General features: G+C 39.4%; 1 protein-coding gene across 1 annotated transcript; it reads left to right on the forward strand.

Moving 5' to 3' along the window:
- Window positions 1-17,610, forward strand: rnf14 (ring finger protein 14). The gene is made up of 8 exons (XM_039688218.2): window positions 1-118; window positions 2,091-2,251; window positions 2,733-2,863; window positions 12,345-12,851; window positions 13,608-13,836; window positions 14,029-14,201; window positions 16,103-16,233; window positions 16,975-17,610. Exons 2-8 carry the CDS (start codon window positions 2,101-2,103, stop codon window positions 17,033-17,035), a joined length of 1,383 nt encoding a protein of 460 aa, XP_039544152.2. The 5' UTR covers window positions 1-118; window positions 2,091-2,100; the 3' UTR covers window positions 17,036-17,610.
- Window positions 17,611-18,026: the final 416 nt, after the last annotated feature.

Below are 18,026 nucleotides of genomic sequence, written 5' to 3' on the forward strand. Positions count from 1 at the left end.
CACACTCCATCACGGTAGGTGGCGGTCTGCACCAATGACGTCGGTTCGCAGCCCGCCATTAAACCCAAGGAAGAAGAAGCGGCAGTTGTTGTTGAAGTTGCATCGGGCACAGAGCAAGGTAAGTTACGTGTTTTACAAGTTAATATCTTTTCATGGGTCGTAAGTTAGATGAATAATACAAGGAAATAACTAAACTCAATCAAATTGACTGTTGTCGTAGGGTGACATTGCGTTAAAGTTGTTAGTTTCGTGTTTGAAATGCTCCCAAAGGGATCATTTGACTTGTCATTTCCACCCACAGTACAACACATATGATATGAACAGCCGTTAATTCAAAGGACTCACAAGTTACATATAATTATATACATATATATATGTATATATATAGCAAAATAACATTTTCACATTCTAAACAGTTTTTGTAGGGTGCTAGAGACTCTCTACAGGTGAGATTTCTCCTATCTCCTTTACTGTATACGAATGCAGTAAAATACTGCAAGGGAAAGAATCATTAGGCTATAATTGACCTAATTGTTATTTTTCATAATCCAATGGTTGTAGTAGATTCCTTTCTGGACTCATTGTGCCAATATCTACCTTTATATATACATGGAGCTATTAATTTACAGAGATATGAACAATAATCCATGTAAATTTTGATGTCACATTCAGATGTACTTTAGGAGGTGAACAGACTGACTGACTGCTTTCGTTTTCATTCATCCCCCATTTGTCTCCTGTGTTTTGAACATCATGTTTGGTGTAAATCAGGGCTCTCGAACTCAAATTGGCTGGGGGCCAGTGCTGTGATTGACATCTCATAGGAGGGTCATTGTAACATACAAGCACAACAAAAAAATCACAATATTTCAATAATAATATAATAGTTTTGTCATACTTAAAGAGTTCACTCAAAAATGATATGCTGTCATTAATTTCTCACCAGCATGTCGTTCCAAACCCGTAACACACCTGGAACACAAATGAAGATACTAAGGCAGCAACTTCATTGCAACTTTCAAGGCCCTTATAGGTAGTGCAGACATCGTTAAAATAGTTTATGTCTACAGTGGTTCAACCTGATCGAGCCTCCTCTGGGCCAATGGCCAGGGGGTTTTGGCCGCCAAATACCTTGGTCCGACTCCGAACTAGGCCAAATGGGGCTTGAGGAGTGGTCATGAACAAAAGCTGTCAGGAGAGGGTTTACACCGCTGCTAATATCCCTTCATACCAGGCTACCAGCTAACCTCAACATTTAAAACAATTTAGTACAGCTCAAAACTCACCGTCAGACACCAGCGGGTGTTTGAAAGGGCTTCCGATAGCGGTCTGAAGGGGATTCTGATCACCATGCGAGGCAGAAATATATTTACGATGTTAAAGGCTACTGCTAACCTAGATTTACTTAGATGTAGGTTTCACTTACACAATCTATAGCTGCAACAATCTAAGCACAATTAACATTGTCTGTCATGATACATTTTGCCAACCATTTTAAGTTGACTATCGTCACACTAGGAAAGGAGAGTAGTCCTCTGCTTATTTTAACACTCACCTTTGTTGGACAAATACATACATGGAACATTGCAATACATAGAACAAGTTTTTTTAGTAGTGTACTTGGAGCGCTTGCGTCATCTCTGTTCCTGGAGGGCCACTGTCCTGCAAAGTGAAGCTCCAACCCACTCCAAAAACCCTGCCTGGAAGTTTCTAGTAACCCTGTTTGAGCTAAACCCTGTGTTTGAGCTAAAAATTGCTTTAATGCCATTTCATAATTTCCAACTCCAAGCTGTCATGTCCTCCTAGGAATTGTAATTATAACTTGTTACTATGAAGTTTCTGAGAGCTCCTACAAGTATCACCACCTGACTGTTGCAGATTTATTTAGGCGTTGATAGAAACGCATAATTCCCAGTCCGAAGACGTGAGCGGCTTCAAATAGAGCGTCGTGTGTTGTCATGACGAAAAGACAGTAATCACGACACGACTAAACTCTAACGAAATGACTTTGACACCCCTGATGTAGAGTATTTCCATTGCTCAAGATGCTTTACAAATATAAGTGTTACTTGATTTCACATTAATTTCAGGAATGTTCAAATGTCAGCCGACCAGGAAGCGAAAAAAGATGAACTGCTTGCTCTAACAAGCATATATGATGAAGAGGAGTTTCACCGGGCGGAGTCAGAAGAGGAGGGTGAGATTCATCTGTGCCTAGAGCTTCCTCCTAACTTCAAACTGCTAGTCAAGGGTGAGACTTTTTAGCGGATGTTTAAACCTTCTTATAACATATTCATGGAGTCGTATTTTGTGTAAAATGTGTTTACTGTATATATTTTTAATGTATAAAAATATTTAAATTTTTTAGGGCTGGGCGATTAATCATATCCAAAATAAAAGTTTGTGTTTCCATAATATATGTGTGTGTATAATTATTTTGTGTATAGATAAATACACACACATGCATGTATATATTTAAGAAATATTTGCATGTATTATACATCATTTATATTAAATATAAATATTCATATTGTATGTATTAACACATTTTTCTTAAATATATACATCCATGTGTGTGAATTTTTATAAACAAAAAAATGATACACACTACACACACATATATTGTGTAAACACAAACATTTATTTTGCATGCGATTAATCGTTGCCAAGCCCTAATATTTTTATATAATAAATACATGTTATAATATATTTATATTTATGTTTTTTTGCAGGACAGAAATCCACAGAGTATAACATATCATTTCTACCTCCGTTGGTTCTGAGTTTTGAACTTCCTGCAGACTACCCTTCAGTGTCGTCTCCCGTTTTTACTTTAAGCTCCAAATGGCTCACAAGAGTCCAGGTGAGTCCTGTTTAGTAATGTCCTGAAATGTGTGTAATGTTATTGTTGTAATATTGTTAGGGCCCAAGCCCTGAAAGGGCGAAGGCCCTATTGTTTTCCTAAGGATTATTAGGGCCCAAGCCCTGAAAGGGCGAAGGCCCTATTGTTTTCCTAAGGATTATTATTATTATTATTATTATTTATACGACTATTCGGGCACTTTTGGGGCCCTTAACATGCTCAAAAACTCTTGAAACTTTGCACACGGGTCAGAATCCGCGGCCATCAGGGCCGGGCTGAAGATGGTACCCGGGCGTGGCAGGGGGGCTAGACAGCGCCCCCTGGAACGGGGTCCGAAAACTTGGTCCATAAATCAAACACGCTTGCATGTAATAATATGAAACTCGGTGCACATATAGATCTCATCGTTCATATATACCTCAAACTATTACTTTTTACCCCAGCCCAACAGGAAGTCGGTTATTTAGGGTTGTTCATAAAACACTCGCAATGGAATGTGCAATACTCCTCCTAGAGAATTCAAACACACGGCACGAAACTCGGTCAGCGTGAAGTCAAGACATTGAGGATGAAAGTTTGTGTGGGGATTTTTGATATCTCGAACGGTTTGGCCGTGGCGAGGAAACGAAATAATGGCGAGAATCGTGAAACAGGAAGTGTGTCAGAACTTCAGCATACATTAACTGATCTTGATGAAACTTCAGCAGTTTGTTCGCTGTAAGAGGACGATCACATGGATGTGACTATTGTGAGTCAAAGTTATAGCGCCACCAACTGGCAGCAGGAAATGTGTCACTTTCAAAATGCTTTGAAATCACCCTCTTATTTTTACCCGATTTGCTTCAAACTTAATCTGTATAATGTAAACACATAGCAGATGAAGACCTGTGAATGGATTCTTGATATCTTTGAAACTGTTGCTGTGGCAACGCATCAAACTTTAAAATTCTTTTTTTTTTTGATGATTTTGAGACTCTTAGCGGCTTTTGGGGCCCTTAACGGGTTTGAAAACTCTTGAAACTTTGCACACAGGTCATATCCCACAGCCCTCAGAGCCGGGCTGAAGATGGTACCTGGGTGTGGCAGGGGGGCTAGACAGCGCCCCCTGGAACAGGGTCCGAAAACTTGGTCCATAAATCAAACACGCTTGCATGTAATAATATGAAACTCGGTACACATGTTGCTCTCATCGTTTCATCTATACCTCACACTCTTACTTTTACCCCAGCCCAACAGGAAGTCGGCTATTGAGGTTTGTTTGTAAAACGCTCGCAATGGAATGTGCAATACTCCTCCTAGAGAATTCAAACACACGGCAGGAAACTCGGTCAGCATGAAGTCAAGGCATTGAGGATGAAAGTTTGCGAGGGGATTTTTGATATCTCGAACGGTTTGGCTATGGCGAGGAAACGAAATTATGGCGAGAAATGTGAAACAGGAAGTGTATTATAACTTCAGCATACATTAACTGATCTTGATGAAACTTCAGCAGTATGTTCGCTGTAAGAGGACGATCACATGGATGTGACTATTGTGAGTCAAAGTTACAGCGCCACCAACTGGTAGCAGGAAATGTGTAACTTTCAAAATGCTTTGAACTCACCCTTTTATTTTTACCCGATTTGCTTCAAACTTCATCTGTATAATGTAAACATGCGGCAGATGTAGACCTGTGAATGGATTCTTGATATCTTTTAAACTGTTGCCGTGGCAACGCATCAAACTTTACCCTTCTTTTAGGATGCTTTTGAGACCCTTAGCATGCTTCAAAATGCATGAAACTCAACAGACACATTTATTAGCCACTAGACATGTGCAAAGTTTCAGAAACGGGCATAGTGCAGGGACTAAATAGCGCCACCTTTTGACAAAAGTGGGGTTGTTAGTTTTATCTACAGTTACAAAAATCGGTATATAGATTTTACTCCTCAAGCCGGACAACTTTCTAATTCATAGTCATTAGCTCGGACCAAGGAGAAGTCAGATATTTTGGATTGAATATGGTGAGCCTCTCTCTGAGCCTACATCCCTGTATGGCAAGCCCTTTCAACATTTAAAAGCTAAGTTTGCCTATCCGGAACTAACATTGTAGATATCAACGTCTTTCTGAATAGTATCTGTAATGTAATTGTGAGTAGTCGAAATGACAGATAGAGTATGGCAAGCTGTTTTAACATTTAATCATTTAATCATGAAAGGGCCAAAGCCTGCGACACCGCCACCCTGGTGCCTTTAGGTAACTAAAGGAACCGGGGTTGCGGTGCCACCGGCTTGGGCCCGCCATCGCTGCTCGCAGCTATATTTATTATTATTATTATTATTTATACGACTATTCGGGCACTTTTGGGGCCCTTAACATGCTCAAAAACTCTTGAAACTTTGCACACGGGTCAGAATCCGCGGCCATCAGGGCCGGGCTGAAGATGGTACCCGGGCGTGGCAGGGGGGCTAGACAGCGCCCCCTGGAACGGGGTCCGAAAACTTGGTCCATAAATCAAACACGCTTGCATGTAATAATATGAAACTCGGTGCACATGTTGATCTCATCGTTCATATATACCTCAAACTATTACTTTTTACCCCAGCCCAACAGGAAGTCGGTTATTTAGGGTTGTTCATAAAACACTCGCAATGGAATTTGAAGTACTCCTCCTAGAGAATTCAAACACACGGCACGAAACTCGGTCAGCATGAAGTCAAGGCATTGAGGATGAAAGTTTGCGAGGGGATTTTTGATATCTCGAACGGTTAGGCCGTGGCGAGGAAACGAAATTATGGCGAGAATCGTGAAACAGGAAGTGTGTCAGAACTTCAGCATACATTAACTGATCTTGATGAAACTTCAGCAGTTTGTTTGCTGTAAGAGGACGATCACATGGCTGTGACTATTGTGAGTCAAAGTTATAGCGCCACCAACTGGCAGCAGGAAGTGTGTCACTTTCAAAATGCTTTGAAATCACCCTCTTATTTTTACCCGATTTGCTTCAAACTTAATCTGTATAATGTAAATACATAGCAGATGAAGACCTGTGAATGGATTCTTGATATCTTTGATACTGTTGCCGTGGCAACGCATCAAACTTTAAAATTCTTTTTTTTGATGATTTTGAGACTCTTAGCGGCTTTTGGGGCCCTTAACGGGTTTGAAAACTCTTGAAACTTTGCACACAGGTCAGATCCCAAAGCCATCAGAGCCGGGCAGAAGATGGTACCTAGGTGTGGCAGGGGGGCTAGACAGCACCCCCTGGAACGGGGTCCGAACACTTGGTCCATAAATCAAACACGCTTGAATGTAATAATATGAAACTCGGTACACATGTTGATCTCATCGTTTCATCTATACCTCACACTCTTACTTTTTACCCCAGCCCAACAGGAAGTCGGCTATTGAGGTTTGTTTGTAAAACGCTCGCAATGGAATGTGCAAGACTCCTCCTAGAGAATTCAAACACACGGCACGAAACTCGGTCAGCATGAAGTCAAGGCATTGAGGATGAAAGTTTGCGAGGGGATTTTTGATATCTCGAACGGTTTGGCCGTGGCGAGGAAACGAAATTATGGCGAGAAACGTGAAACAGGAAGTGTGTTATAACTTCAGCATACATTAACTGATCTTGATGAAACTTCAGCAGTGTGTTCGCTGTAAGAGGACGATCACATGGATGTGACTATTGTGAGTCAAAGTTATAGCGCCACCAACTGGCAGCAGGAAGTGTGTCACTTTCAAAATGCTTTGAAATCACCCTTTTATTTTTACCCGATTTGCTTCAAACATAATCTGTATAATGTAAATATACGGCAGATGTAGACCTGTGAATGGATTCTTGATATCTTTTAAACTGTTGCCGTGGCAACGCATCAAACTTTACCATTCTTTTAGGATGCTTTTGAGACCCTTAGCATGCTTCAAATCGCATGAAACTCGACAGACACATCACATTTATTAGCCAGTAGACGTGCAAAGTTTCAGAAACGGGCGTGGTGAGGGCTCAGTAGCACCACCTTTTGACAAAAGTGGGGTTGTTAGTTTTAACTAGAGTTACAAATCGGTATGTGTATTGTACTCCTCGAGCCGGACAACTTTCTAATTGACACTCATTAGCTAGGACCCACAGAAAGTCAGATATCTTTGTTTGAATGTAGAGAAAATCTTAGAATTTTGCCAGTCTCTCAGTGTCTCTCTGTGTGAGTGAGAGGAGGGGCGCCTGTCAGGTTAATTTTAACCCTTTATTTGCTGTGTGCGACTTCTCTGGCATTTTCGGGGGCCTTAACATCCTCTAAAACTCTTGAAACTTTGCACACGGGTCAGAACCCATGGCCATCAGGGCCGGGCTGAAGCTGGTCATCGGGCGTGGCAGGGCGGCTCGACAGCGCCCCCTGGACTGGGATTCGAACATTTGTCCATAAATCAAACACACTTGCGTGAATTAATATGAAACTCGGTACAATTATAGATCACATCAGGCCAAACAACTTTCGTGCTCTAAGTTTTACGACAATTAAAATGGAAGTTGAGAATTATGGGTTGTTTGAATAGTTGTCCTAGGAGAAATACATCAAATTACAACGCATGTGTTTACCAATCACAACCAAACTCGGTGTGCAAGAAGTCAAGACATTGAGGATAAAAGTTTGTGAGGGGATTTTTGATATCTCAAACGGTTTGGCCGTGGCGAGGAAACGAAATTATGGCGAGAAACGTGAAACAGGAAGTGTGTTATAACTTCAGCATACATTAACATATCTTGATGAAACTTCATCAGTGTGTTTGCTGTAAGAGGACGATCACATGGATGTGACTATTTCGAGTCAAAGTTATAGCGCCACCAACTGGCAGCAGGAAGTGTGTCACTTTCAAAATGCTTTGAAATCAACCTCTTATTTTTACCCGATTTGCTTCAAACTTCATCTGTATAATGTAAATGAATGGCAGATGAAGACCTGTGAATGGATTCTTGATATCTTTGATACTGTTGCCGTGGCAACGCATCAAACTTTAAAATTCTTTTTTTTTTGATGATTTTGAGACTCTTAATGGCTTTTGAGGCCCTTAACGGGTTTGAAAACTCTTGAAACTTTGCACACAGGTCATATCCCACAGCCATCAGGCCCGGGCTGAAGATGGTACCTAGGCGTGGCAGGGGGGCTAGACAGCGCCCCCTGGAACGGGGTCCGAAAACTTGGTCCATAAATCAAACACGCTTGCATGTAATAATATGAATGAAAAACTTCATCTGTATAATGTAAACAGATGAAAAACTTCATCTGTATAATGATGAAAAACAGATGAAAAACTTCATCTGTATAATGTAAACATACGGTAGATGTAGACCTGTGAATGGATTCTTGATATCTTTTAAACTGTTGCCGTGGCAAAGCTTCAAACTTTGAAATTATTTTAGGATGCTTTTGAGACTCTTAGCATGCTTGAAATTGCATGAAACTCAACAGAAACATCACATTTATTAGCCAGTAGACATGTGCAAAGTTTCAGAAACGGGCATGGTGCAGGGACTAAATAGCGCCACCTTTTGACAAAAGTGGGGTTGTTATTTTTATCTACAGTTACAAAAATCGTTATATACATTGTACTCCTCAAGCCGGACAACTTTCTAATTCATAGTCATTAGCTCAGACCAAGAGGAAGTCAGATATTTTGGTTTGAATATGGTGAGACTCTCTCTGAGCCTACGTCCGTGTATGGCAAGCCCTTTTAACATTTAAAAGCTAAGTTTGCCTATCCGGAAATTAACATTGTAGATATCAACAATGTCTTTCTGTCTAGTCGTAATTACATTTTGGATAGTTTGTATTATCATTTAAGATATCTGTAACATAATTGTGACTAGTCAAAATGACAGACTATGGCAAGCCGTTTTAACATTTAATCATGAAAGGGCCAAAGCCTTCGGCACCGCCACCCCGGTGCCTTTAGGTAACTAAAGGAGCCGGGGTTGCGGTGCCACCGGCTTGGGCCCGCCATCGCTGCTCGCAGCTATATTTATTTTTTGCTTTTGTAGTTTTTAATCATAGCTTGACAAATGTAAGATCTTGTAAAGGAGTAGTTCACTTCAGAATTCAAATTTCCTGATAATTTACTTCCCATGTCATCCAAGATGTTCATGCCTTTCTTTCTTCAGTCAAAAAGAAATAAAGTTTTTTTGAGGAAAACATTCCAGGATTTTTCTCCATATAGTGAGTTCAGTGGGGTCCAACGGGTCGAAGGTCCAGATGTCAGTTTCAGTGCAGATTCAAAGTCTCTACCTGATCCCAGCCGAGGAATAAGAGTCGTATCTAGCCAAGCGATCAGTCATTTTCTTAAAAAAAACAACAAAAAAAACACTATTAATTAGAGGTCGACCGATATGTTTTTTTTTTTCACGCCGATGCCGATACTGATCTTTTGAAATCCAGGTCGGCCAATGGCCGATTAATGCTGCCGATTTATTTTGGCCGATATTTGCTTGGTTTTTAACCTCTATTTGAAAGATAAAATGTAAAAGAAATGATAATTACTTAACATGGACAAACTTTCTCAACAAAAACATTTTATCCTCTCAAAAAATGTCCTGAAACGTTTATTTTTTGTTTGTTTTGTTTGTTGTTCCTAATCATCACAAAAAAGGAGAAATTTTTTTTTAAATGATTTAATTTTTTTAGTATAAGATTTATTATATTGTATTTAATTTAACTTCTAACAATAACGTATTTCTCTAGTAAATTGCTGTTGAACGACAAAAACAACCACCAGATGGAAAAATGATTTTTTACAAAAACTTTAAATGCACCACAACGCATCCACCGTCTGTTGTTCTTCAGACAACGGCATCCCGCTGTTGGACCTTTTAGTCTACAGTGAAATACAGTCACACTTTACACTGTTTGGCCAGCATTTTAACCATGTTTAATCCAGCTACTAACTAACAGTCAGTGTTGTGCCTGAACGCGGTCAATGAACGCGTTCATATTTAGGTCTGCTGCTCACTCGGCTGGAAAATGACTCTAGCGGCAGCGTGCGTCAAACACGTGTTCCACGACAACACTAGGCTGCCCACAGATGCACATGCCTAATAATCGGCTTGATATACTTGGAGGCTGATGCCGATTATGTTAAAAAATGCCAAAATTCGGCCGATTAATCGGTCTACCACTACCATTAATATACTTTTAACCACAAATGCTTGTATTGCACTTTTTGAACCAGAACATGAGTGACCTTTCAACGTGATTATGCAATGCGTGTCGCATCGCAGAGCTAGTGCAAGACGAGAATTTGTGGTTAAAAAGTAAAAACACATTTTAAATTGCAAATCGCATTTTTAACCAGATAATTCGTCATTACATACCATGTCCAATTGTCTAAAAAGCAGTCATCAAGCAATTAGTCATACTCGCATAAATTCAACTATTTCTTTTATTTAAACAACCAGGGACATTTAATTAAGTATAAATACTGATAAGGCAGCATCTTTTAGAAGAATAGTTCTCTAAATAAATGTCATAATTTTCCCTCTGTCATTGCAAACCTCCATGGATCACAAAAGTAAAAGTTCAGAGAAATGTTTATGATTTTCCAGACCATCATTAATGATTGTGGACCAGGGGGTTTTGTCCCAATCAACTTGTCACAGCAACTTTGACATTGGTAAATGGTGTTAGTTTGGGGATATGACCAGTGGAAGTCAAACAAAGCCCGACGCAGTTATCATTTTCACGTCCTCCGCCACGTTGTTTAAATAGCAAATGCATTTGCGCCTGTTTGTGCTGCTGGTCTGAAAGCGAGGTGTGTTCAGGCGCATTGTTGGCGCGTTGCTATTTTGAGGCAACTGAAATAGACTGCGGTATTTGTTTTTGTTATTTAAAAGGCGCATTAGTAATGTGCGCCTATAGGTGGCTCCACAACACTCACAAGCTTTGCTTATTACACACACAGGGATGCGCAGCTTCACACAAACATGCCAAATATTTAAAAACTATTGTAAAACTACTGTAAAACTATTACAATGTAAAAGATTATTATAGTGTACATACAGATATGGTGGAATCCGGCTTTAAAGGTGGAATACCTAAGATTTTTGCATTAAAATATCCCAAAATCACAAGGCCAGTTATATATTTAGTCAAGATGATAACTTACAATATTCCAAATGTTTCAAACAATGTTAAAATCGTGAGAAAATTGAGATTTTAACCAAGGAAATGGGGCGTGTGAGCTGGGAGTCGCCAGTAAATCGCTTCATATCCGCGTTACCTCGGTTTCCGCTCGTACTGCGTGTAGTCCTGGACAAATGCGGTAGTTGTAGTTGTGCGTTAGCGTCTATAAACGCTTGTTTGGCGCATTTGTTATGGAATGGAGCACAATTATTCTTTAGCGATTGCACCTGGTTCTGTCGACAAAGACAAGTCTCATAAACTCAAACGTCAACGAACGGGTCAACCAAACGACCCAAGAAGAATTTGGGACAAGAGAAATAAAACCAGCTCAACATCGGTGTAGCATTTCCTAAATGGAGAGAACTTCGTGAAAAACTCGAACTAGAAAGAGACGCCGATCTTGCATGTGTTTTACTTGACAGGTGAGTAACACCGTGTTTTCTATATTCAAATTTCATGTCAGTAAACCATGCAAAACAATTAGTATTATTGTTAGAATGTCTTGTTGTCTATGCATATAATGTGAAAAAATCGTAAGGTCATATTCACCGTGTCCGTGAATACTGTTGGCTAAATCTTAGAAAACGACGTTTATCTGAAAAGTGTTTCAACCGTCCCGGCTCTCCCCTAACATCTGTGATGACTAATTTACTTTTAAACCTTACTTTTCTTGCGGTTATTTCAGTTTAATGAAAAACAAGCATGTCATTAAACGCAACAGTTATAGAAATCGAACTTTACCTCATCCATGACAACTAATTTTCGATTCCCGTCTGACTGATTTATACTGTCTATGATTTATTCAAGGTGGAGTTGAAAACAACAGTTCCCATCATTCCGCAAAGCCGTTGTTGTTGTTTTGAATGTAGCGCCCTCTAGAGGCATAAAATCGTAGGTATCGTAGCTTTAACCTCGCGCGTGAGCAGATCTGTTTGCTTTCTGGAGACGCGTTCAGTCTTTCTGCTTGCCGTAAACAGCAAATCGAGCGCAACTGGCTTTTAAGGGGAATGGGAGATGAGATTCTGATGTGTTTTTTTGTTTGCACGTTACGCCCAAAACACGCCCATTACTCATTAAGAGAATAGGGACAACCCTTTTACACCATGCGCCGGGAGCGCCGAACATTTTTCCCGTCATTAAACTAGCACAAGTGGATTCGGACACGCCATAAGTGCACTTGCGCTAAGCGCTTTAGACAATAGGATTAGATTAAAATAGAGCCCCTAATGTTTGTAGTGTTGCAGACATTACATATATCGTTTCTGACGTGATTGATATGTGGCATGCTATCATAATCTTCGATAATCTTCCACTCTCACCCCATCAGATCACTGCGCTTTGCAGGAGGCTGGATGAGCTTTGGGAGGAGAACCAAGGCAATGTGGTTCTTTTCACCTGGATCCAGTTCCTAAAGGAAGAGACTCTGGATTTCCTGGGAATACAGTCTCCGCTTGAAATCCAAAGCTCTTGCATTCAGCAGCACCAATGCGAATCCGGTCAGAAAGAAGCCGAAGTCATTTCTGGAGATAACAGTAAAGCTCAAGATTTAGACCCGAGAGCCGTTCAAGAAGTTGACCCTCACACAGATATACTGACTCAGCTGCTGGATTTTGACGAAGCTCAGAAGCAGAAGGTGTTCGACGGGAAGGTGTTCTGCTGTGGCATCTGTTACTCGGAGAAGCTGGGATCCGACTCTTTGCTCTTCAAAGACTGTCAGCATGTTTACTGCAAGGCCTGCATTAAGGAATACTTTCAGATCCAAATAAGAGATGGCAAAGTTCAGTGCCTTAACTGCCCTGAGCCCAAGTGTGTGTCCCTGGCCACTCCCACACAGGTATCTTTACCTTTTTTTTATGATTGTGTCATTGTGTGCTCGTTTGAATAGTAATAGATAACATGAATAGGTAATAGCTTGAAAGATGCGTGGAAATTTCATCAACTATCCAGTGCAATTTTATTATTTGTTCATGTTTTTTAAAACATTCAAGCAATTTCAAGAAGCACAAGAAGTGAACTCCATTAGGCTCTCGTGGCCGTCTTTTAGGGGCTGTTTAAGCGACACGATTTCAACTAAAAAAAAAGACACTTTATGCGTTTTGGCTGTTCAGTTACACGACAATAGCATTGTGGGGGCCTGAAATTGAGTTTCGAAGTGCAAGTTTTTGAAAACGATGCCCTCATCATCTCTGTAAACTACAAAACGGTGACCTCATGCACATGTGTATTATGCGTTTAGCCTATAACCTTGAAAGCAAATGAAAGGATACAAGAATAACAAGGTGGCTGTGTGTGGACGTCATCATCACAAGTGGTTATAAGAATTACACAAATCATGAAAAACTCAAGGATGATGCATGTTTTCAAAGGTTTTGACATTTTCTTAAAGGAAGTAAAACGGGACTTTATATCAGAGGATTACAGTGATCGCTTCTGGCTTTTTGTGAAGATGAAATTTGCCCAGAAGACAAAGTATTAATACAGTTTCATCAAGATTAACATCCTTAGAATGAAAATAAGATAGATTATCACTGTTAAGTGTCTGTTTTGAGACATGAATGAATGGTTTGGGACATTGCTCATATGATAATAGGTGAAACTTCTTGTGGGTGAAGATGAGTTTGCCCGCTACGATCGTCTTCTGCTGCAGTCCAGTCTGGATCTGATGGCTGATGTTGTGTATTGCCCCCGCATGAGCTGCTGTATGGCTGTGATGGTTGAGCCCGACTCCACCATGGGCATCTGTCCCTCCTGCCGATACGCCTTTTGTACCCTCTGTAAGAGAAGCTATCACGGCCTTTCCAACTGCATAGCGACCGCTGGTAAGAGACGGGTTTGAGTTACTGATGGAATGAGTCACTTCTGGCTAATATTAGTAATATTAGATTCTGAAAATAGTATTTCCATTCATGTATTGGATGCTCAGTGACCAGCTTTATTGCTACAAAATGTGAAGTAAAGGCACTTGGTAAGTTTGTTCTGTACCGTTCAAAAGGTGTGTTTTTCGTTAACAGACGAGCTTCGCAGTTTGCGGGATGAATACATTTCTGCAAGCGAAGAGGGAAAGAAGTTCCTTGAAAAGCGTTTTGGGAGGCGGGTCATCCAGAAGGCGGTGGAGGAGTCTTTCAGCACAGAATGGCTGAAGAGTAACTCTAAACAGTGCCCTTGCTGTGGCTCTCATATAGAGGTCAGTACATGCTACACATCCTCAAAATGTGTTCGGTTGTCTGAAATGAAATGCCATGAATGGTTCGGCTGATCCCAGTCAGAATGCCTTTCTCTTAGGAAGAATTACGGAAGATGTATTCTTGTGTTCAATAATAGCCTATGGAAGCTTGTTTCCGCCACTGAGTGAAAAAATAAATAAAAATTGCGACTTTTCATCTCACAATTGCAAGATATGAAGTCAGAATTGTGAGAAATAAAGTCCCAATTGTGAGGTATAAAGTCGCATTTTTGAGAAATAAAGTCGCAACTGCGAGAAATAGTCGCAATTCTGAGAAATAAAGTCGCATTTGCGAGATATAAAGTCATATAAAGTCGCAATTCTGAGAAATAGTCACAATTGCGAGATACTGTATTAAGTCGCAATTGCGAGATATAAAGTCGCAATTATGGGAAATAAAGTCGCAATTGCAAGATATAAAGTCACAATTCTGAGAAATAAACTCGCAATTCTAAGAAATAGTCACAATTGCGAGATACTGTAAAAAGTCGCAATTATGAAAAATAAAGTCGCAATTGCGAGATATAAAGTCGCAATTATGAGAAATAGTCACAATTACGAGATACTGTATAAAGTCGCAATTATGAGAAATAAAGTCGCAATTGCGAGACATAGTCGCAATTATGAGAAATAAAGTCACAAGCGCGAGATATTAAGTCGCAATTATGAGAAATAGTCGCAATTGCGAGATATAAAGTCGCAATTATGAGAAATAAAGTCGCAATTGCGAGATATAAATTCGTAATTCTGAGAAATAGTTGCAATTGTGAGATATAAAGTCGCAAGTGTGAGAAATAAAGTCGCAATTGCGAGACATAGTCGCAATTATGAGAAATAAAGTCACAAGCGCGAGATATAAAGTCGCAAGTGCGAGATATAAAGTCGCAATTATGAGAAATAAAGTCACAAGCGCGAGATATAAAGTCGCAATTGCGAGATATAAATTCGTAATTCTGAGAAATAGTTGCAATTGTGAGATATAAAGTCGCAAGTGTGAGAAATAAAGTCGCAATTGCGAGATATAAAGTCACAATTATGGGAAATAAAGTCGCAATTGCGAGATATAAAGTCGAAATTATGAGAAATAAAGTCACAATTGCAAGATATAAAGTCACAATTCTGAGAAAAAGTCGCAATTGTGAGATATAGTCGCAATTCTGAGAAATAGTCACAATTGCGAGATACTATATAAAGTCGCAATTATGAGAAATAAAGTCGAAATTATGAGAAATAAAGTCGCAATTGTGAGATATAAAGTCACAATTTTGAGAAATAAAGTCGCAATTCTTAATGCATGCATAAAGCCTATAATATGTTGTATCATCTGATAAATATTCTTAACAGTTACAACACATTATTGAACGTGATAAACCCACTATTTGTGGTTATAACTTTTAAGAGTACTTTGCATTATAACACCAGATAAGGCCTGCATTTATAATGCATCATAAGGGTATTCTTAATGCGTTATAATGCATGCATAACACCTTATAAATAACCGTATAATGCAGGGTTTCTTAAACTCTGTCCCTGATCAAACACACTTGCCTGTGACTTTCTTGTGATCCTGAAGTCCTTGATTAGCTTGCTCAGGTGATCAGGGTTGGAGCTAAACTCTGCAGGACAGTGGCCCTCCAGGACTGAGTTGATCAAGAATAATGCATTAATACAGGCTTCATAGAAAGTGTTACAAAACATTACAATAAAAAAAAACTGCACCAGAAATCTCCAAAAAAGAAAAAACCTTCTGCAAACTGAGATCCGATGTGTTGTGCAAACGCGTGCATTTCAGGGGGAATCTGAAAGACTTGTTAGTTACACATTGTGTGAAAGTGCTTTTCTCATTTTCCCTGTTTCTTCAGAAAGTTCATGGCTGTAACAAGATGACCTGTTGCTCCTGTCAGAAGTATTTCTGCTGGATCTGTCTGGGAGCTCTCAGCAGAGTGAACCCCTACAGCCACTTCAACAACCCCAGCTCGCCGTGCTATAACCAGTGAGTCCTTCATATACTGTCTTCAATAAGCCCTTATGTGTTTACATCCCGTCTACCCGACAAGGACAAGCAAGTGTCCTATCCTGGTTTGCCTATTACTCTAAACCTTGCCAGGGTAGCAGAGTGAAATCAATGTGAAAACCACTCCAGAAAGAGTGGCTTGGCTTCAGAAGGCTTTTATTAACCCCCTGGAGCCGTATGGATTACTTTTATCATGATTGATGCACTTTTTTGGGCTTAAAAATCTAAGGCACCATTCACTCCCATTCTAAAAGTTTTGGAAGATCCAGGATATTTTTATTTTTTATGTTTCAAGGATAGCCCCTTGAGATGAACCATCTCATTTTCGAGGGGGTCCCTTCTTTACAACAAACAAGATCATAATAGAAATTCATAAATAAAGTAAATATAATTTTAATAATTGTAATTTTAATATAACTCTGATTGTACTCGTCTGAAGGAAGAAACTCACATACACATAGGATGGCTTTAAGGCAAGTAAATCATGGTGTATTTCATTTTTGGGTGAACTATCCCTTAAAGTCAATGGGATCAGTGACTTACAATTTTTAGTTGAAAAAGATTTTTAATAATCTTGTAATTGTATGTGCGCGTTTTCATTTTTTTGTAATATCGAATATTTTCATAGCCAGTTTTTACTGGTCTTAGTCATGTATAAGTGATTTGAGATGAATGGTTGGTGCATTTGCTGTGTGTTTATTTATGTATGTTCTTCTCTAGATTGTTTCAGGGAGTGGAGATGGACGATGAAGAAGGCTTTGGAAGTGACGAAGATGACTGATCCACCGTAAATGAAAAGCTTAAAGGATATATAACTTCATCCAGGGCAAGAACTAAAGGACTATCACATGATCGTCTCTCAGAATGAATTTGCCTCATTTATTTACCCTTTGTGTTTTTACTTTCACACCACATTCAATTTCCAGTTGAGCTTTTTCTAACGCATATACACGTCACTTCAAATAGTTTTCCTGAAATTTGAGGACAAAGCCCATTTAAATACAGCAAATCAGTGCAAAACTACAGAATATATATATATATATTTTAGTTAATGAATTTGGCTCTTTTGCAATTATGTTGGCTTTCAGCAAGATTACTGTTTATTTGGCTACTGTTAATGGTGTTTTAGACAAATGATGCACGTTTGCAAGTAAAGTTGATGAGTTGGCACATTATCAATATTTCAGGATAAAATGAATATGCATTTAGTGACGAGTTGTATCAGAATGTCTGATTGCTGTTTTATGCAAGTTGAAAGGAAGAGTGTGTGTCTACCATCCAGATGATCACGGACAGTCGGTCAGAAAAAGAAATGTAATGTAGCATCTGTCTCGTTTAATAAAATGCTTAACTATTGCTGTGTGTAGTCTTGTCATCACACAACTACACAGACATTCCTCAATATATGGGTTTTTAGGTGTGGGGGTAAAAATGAATGTAAAAATTCATTTTGAAAAAATGTTCCATACCTGTATGTTTGTGTCTGATATTTGAAAAAACTCCAGGCCACATCAGATACTACTGTTACTTTTGATATCAACTCATTCATTATATCAAAACTTTTTCAGTTGAATTTTATGTTCACAAGTATTTACACTTGAACACATTTTGCTGAAAATTAAACCGTTGAAATCTGATCTAATTTAACATCTGAAACACGATTCAGAGGGACAGAAAGGAGTGCATGTAAAGCGTTTTTACAGAGAGCAAGACGTGTTCTCTTCTCCAATCATAGGAACAGTAGCGGAGCATTTTTCTGTGCACTCAAATGG

Source organism: Pimephales promelas, chromosome 19, assembly GCF_988280905.1.
Source record: "Pimephales promelas chromosome 19, fPimPro1.hap1.1, whole genome shotgun sequence".
NCBI classification, from domain to species: Eukaryota; Metazoa; Chordata; class Actinopteri; order Cypriniformes; family Leuciscidae; genus Pimephales; species Pimephales promelas.

Coding starts and splice junctions, on each gene's coding strand:
- rnf14 (XM_039688218.2), top strand. CDS start 2,101: ATGTCAGCCGACCAGGAAGCGAAAAAAGATGAACTGCTTGCTCTAACA. Junction 2,252..2,732: donor CTTCAAACTGCTAGTCAAGG/GTGAGACTTTTT, acceptor GTTTTTTTGCAG/GACAGAAATCCACAGAGTAT. Junction 14,202..16,102: donor GCTGTGGCTCTCATATAGAG/GTCAGTACATGC, acceptor CTGTTTCTTCAG/AAAGTTCATGGCTGTAACAA.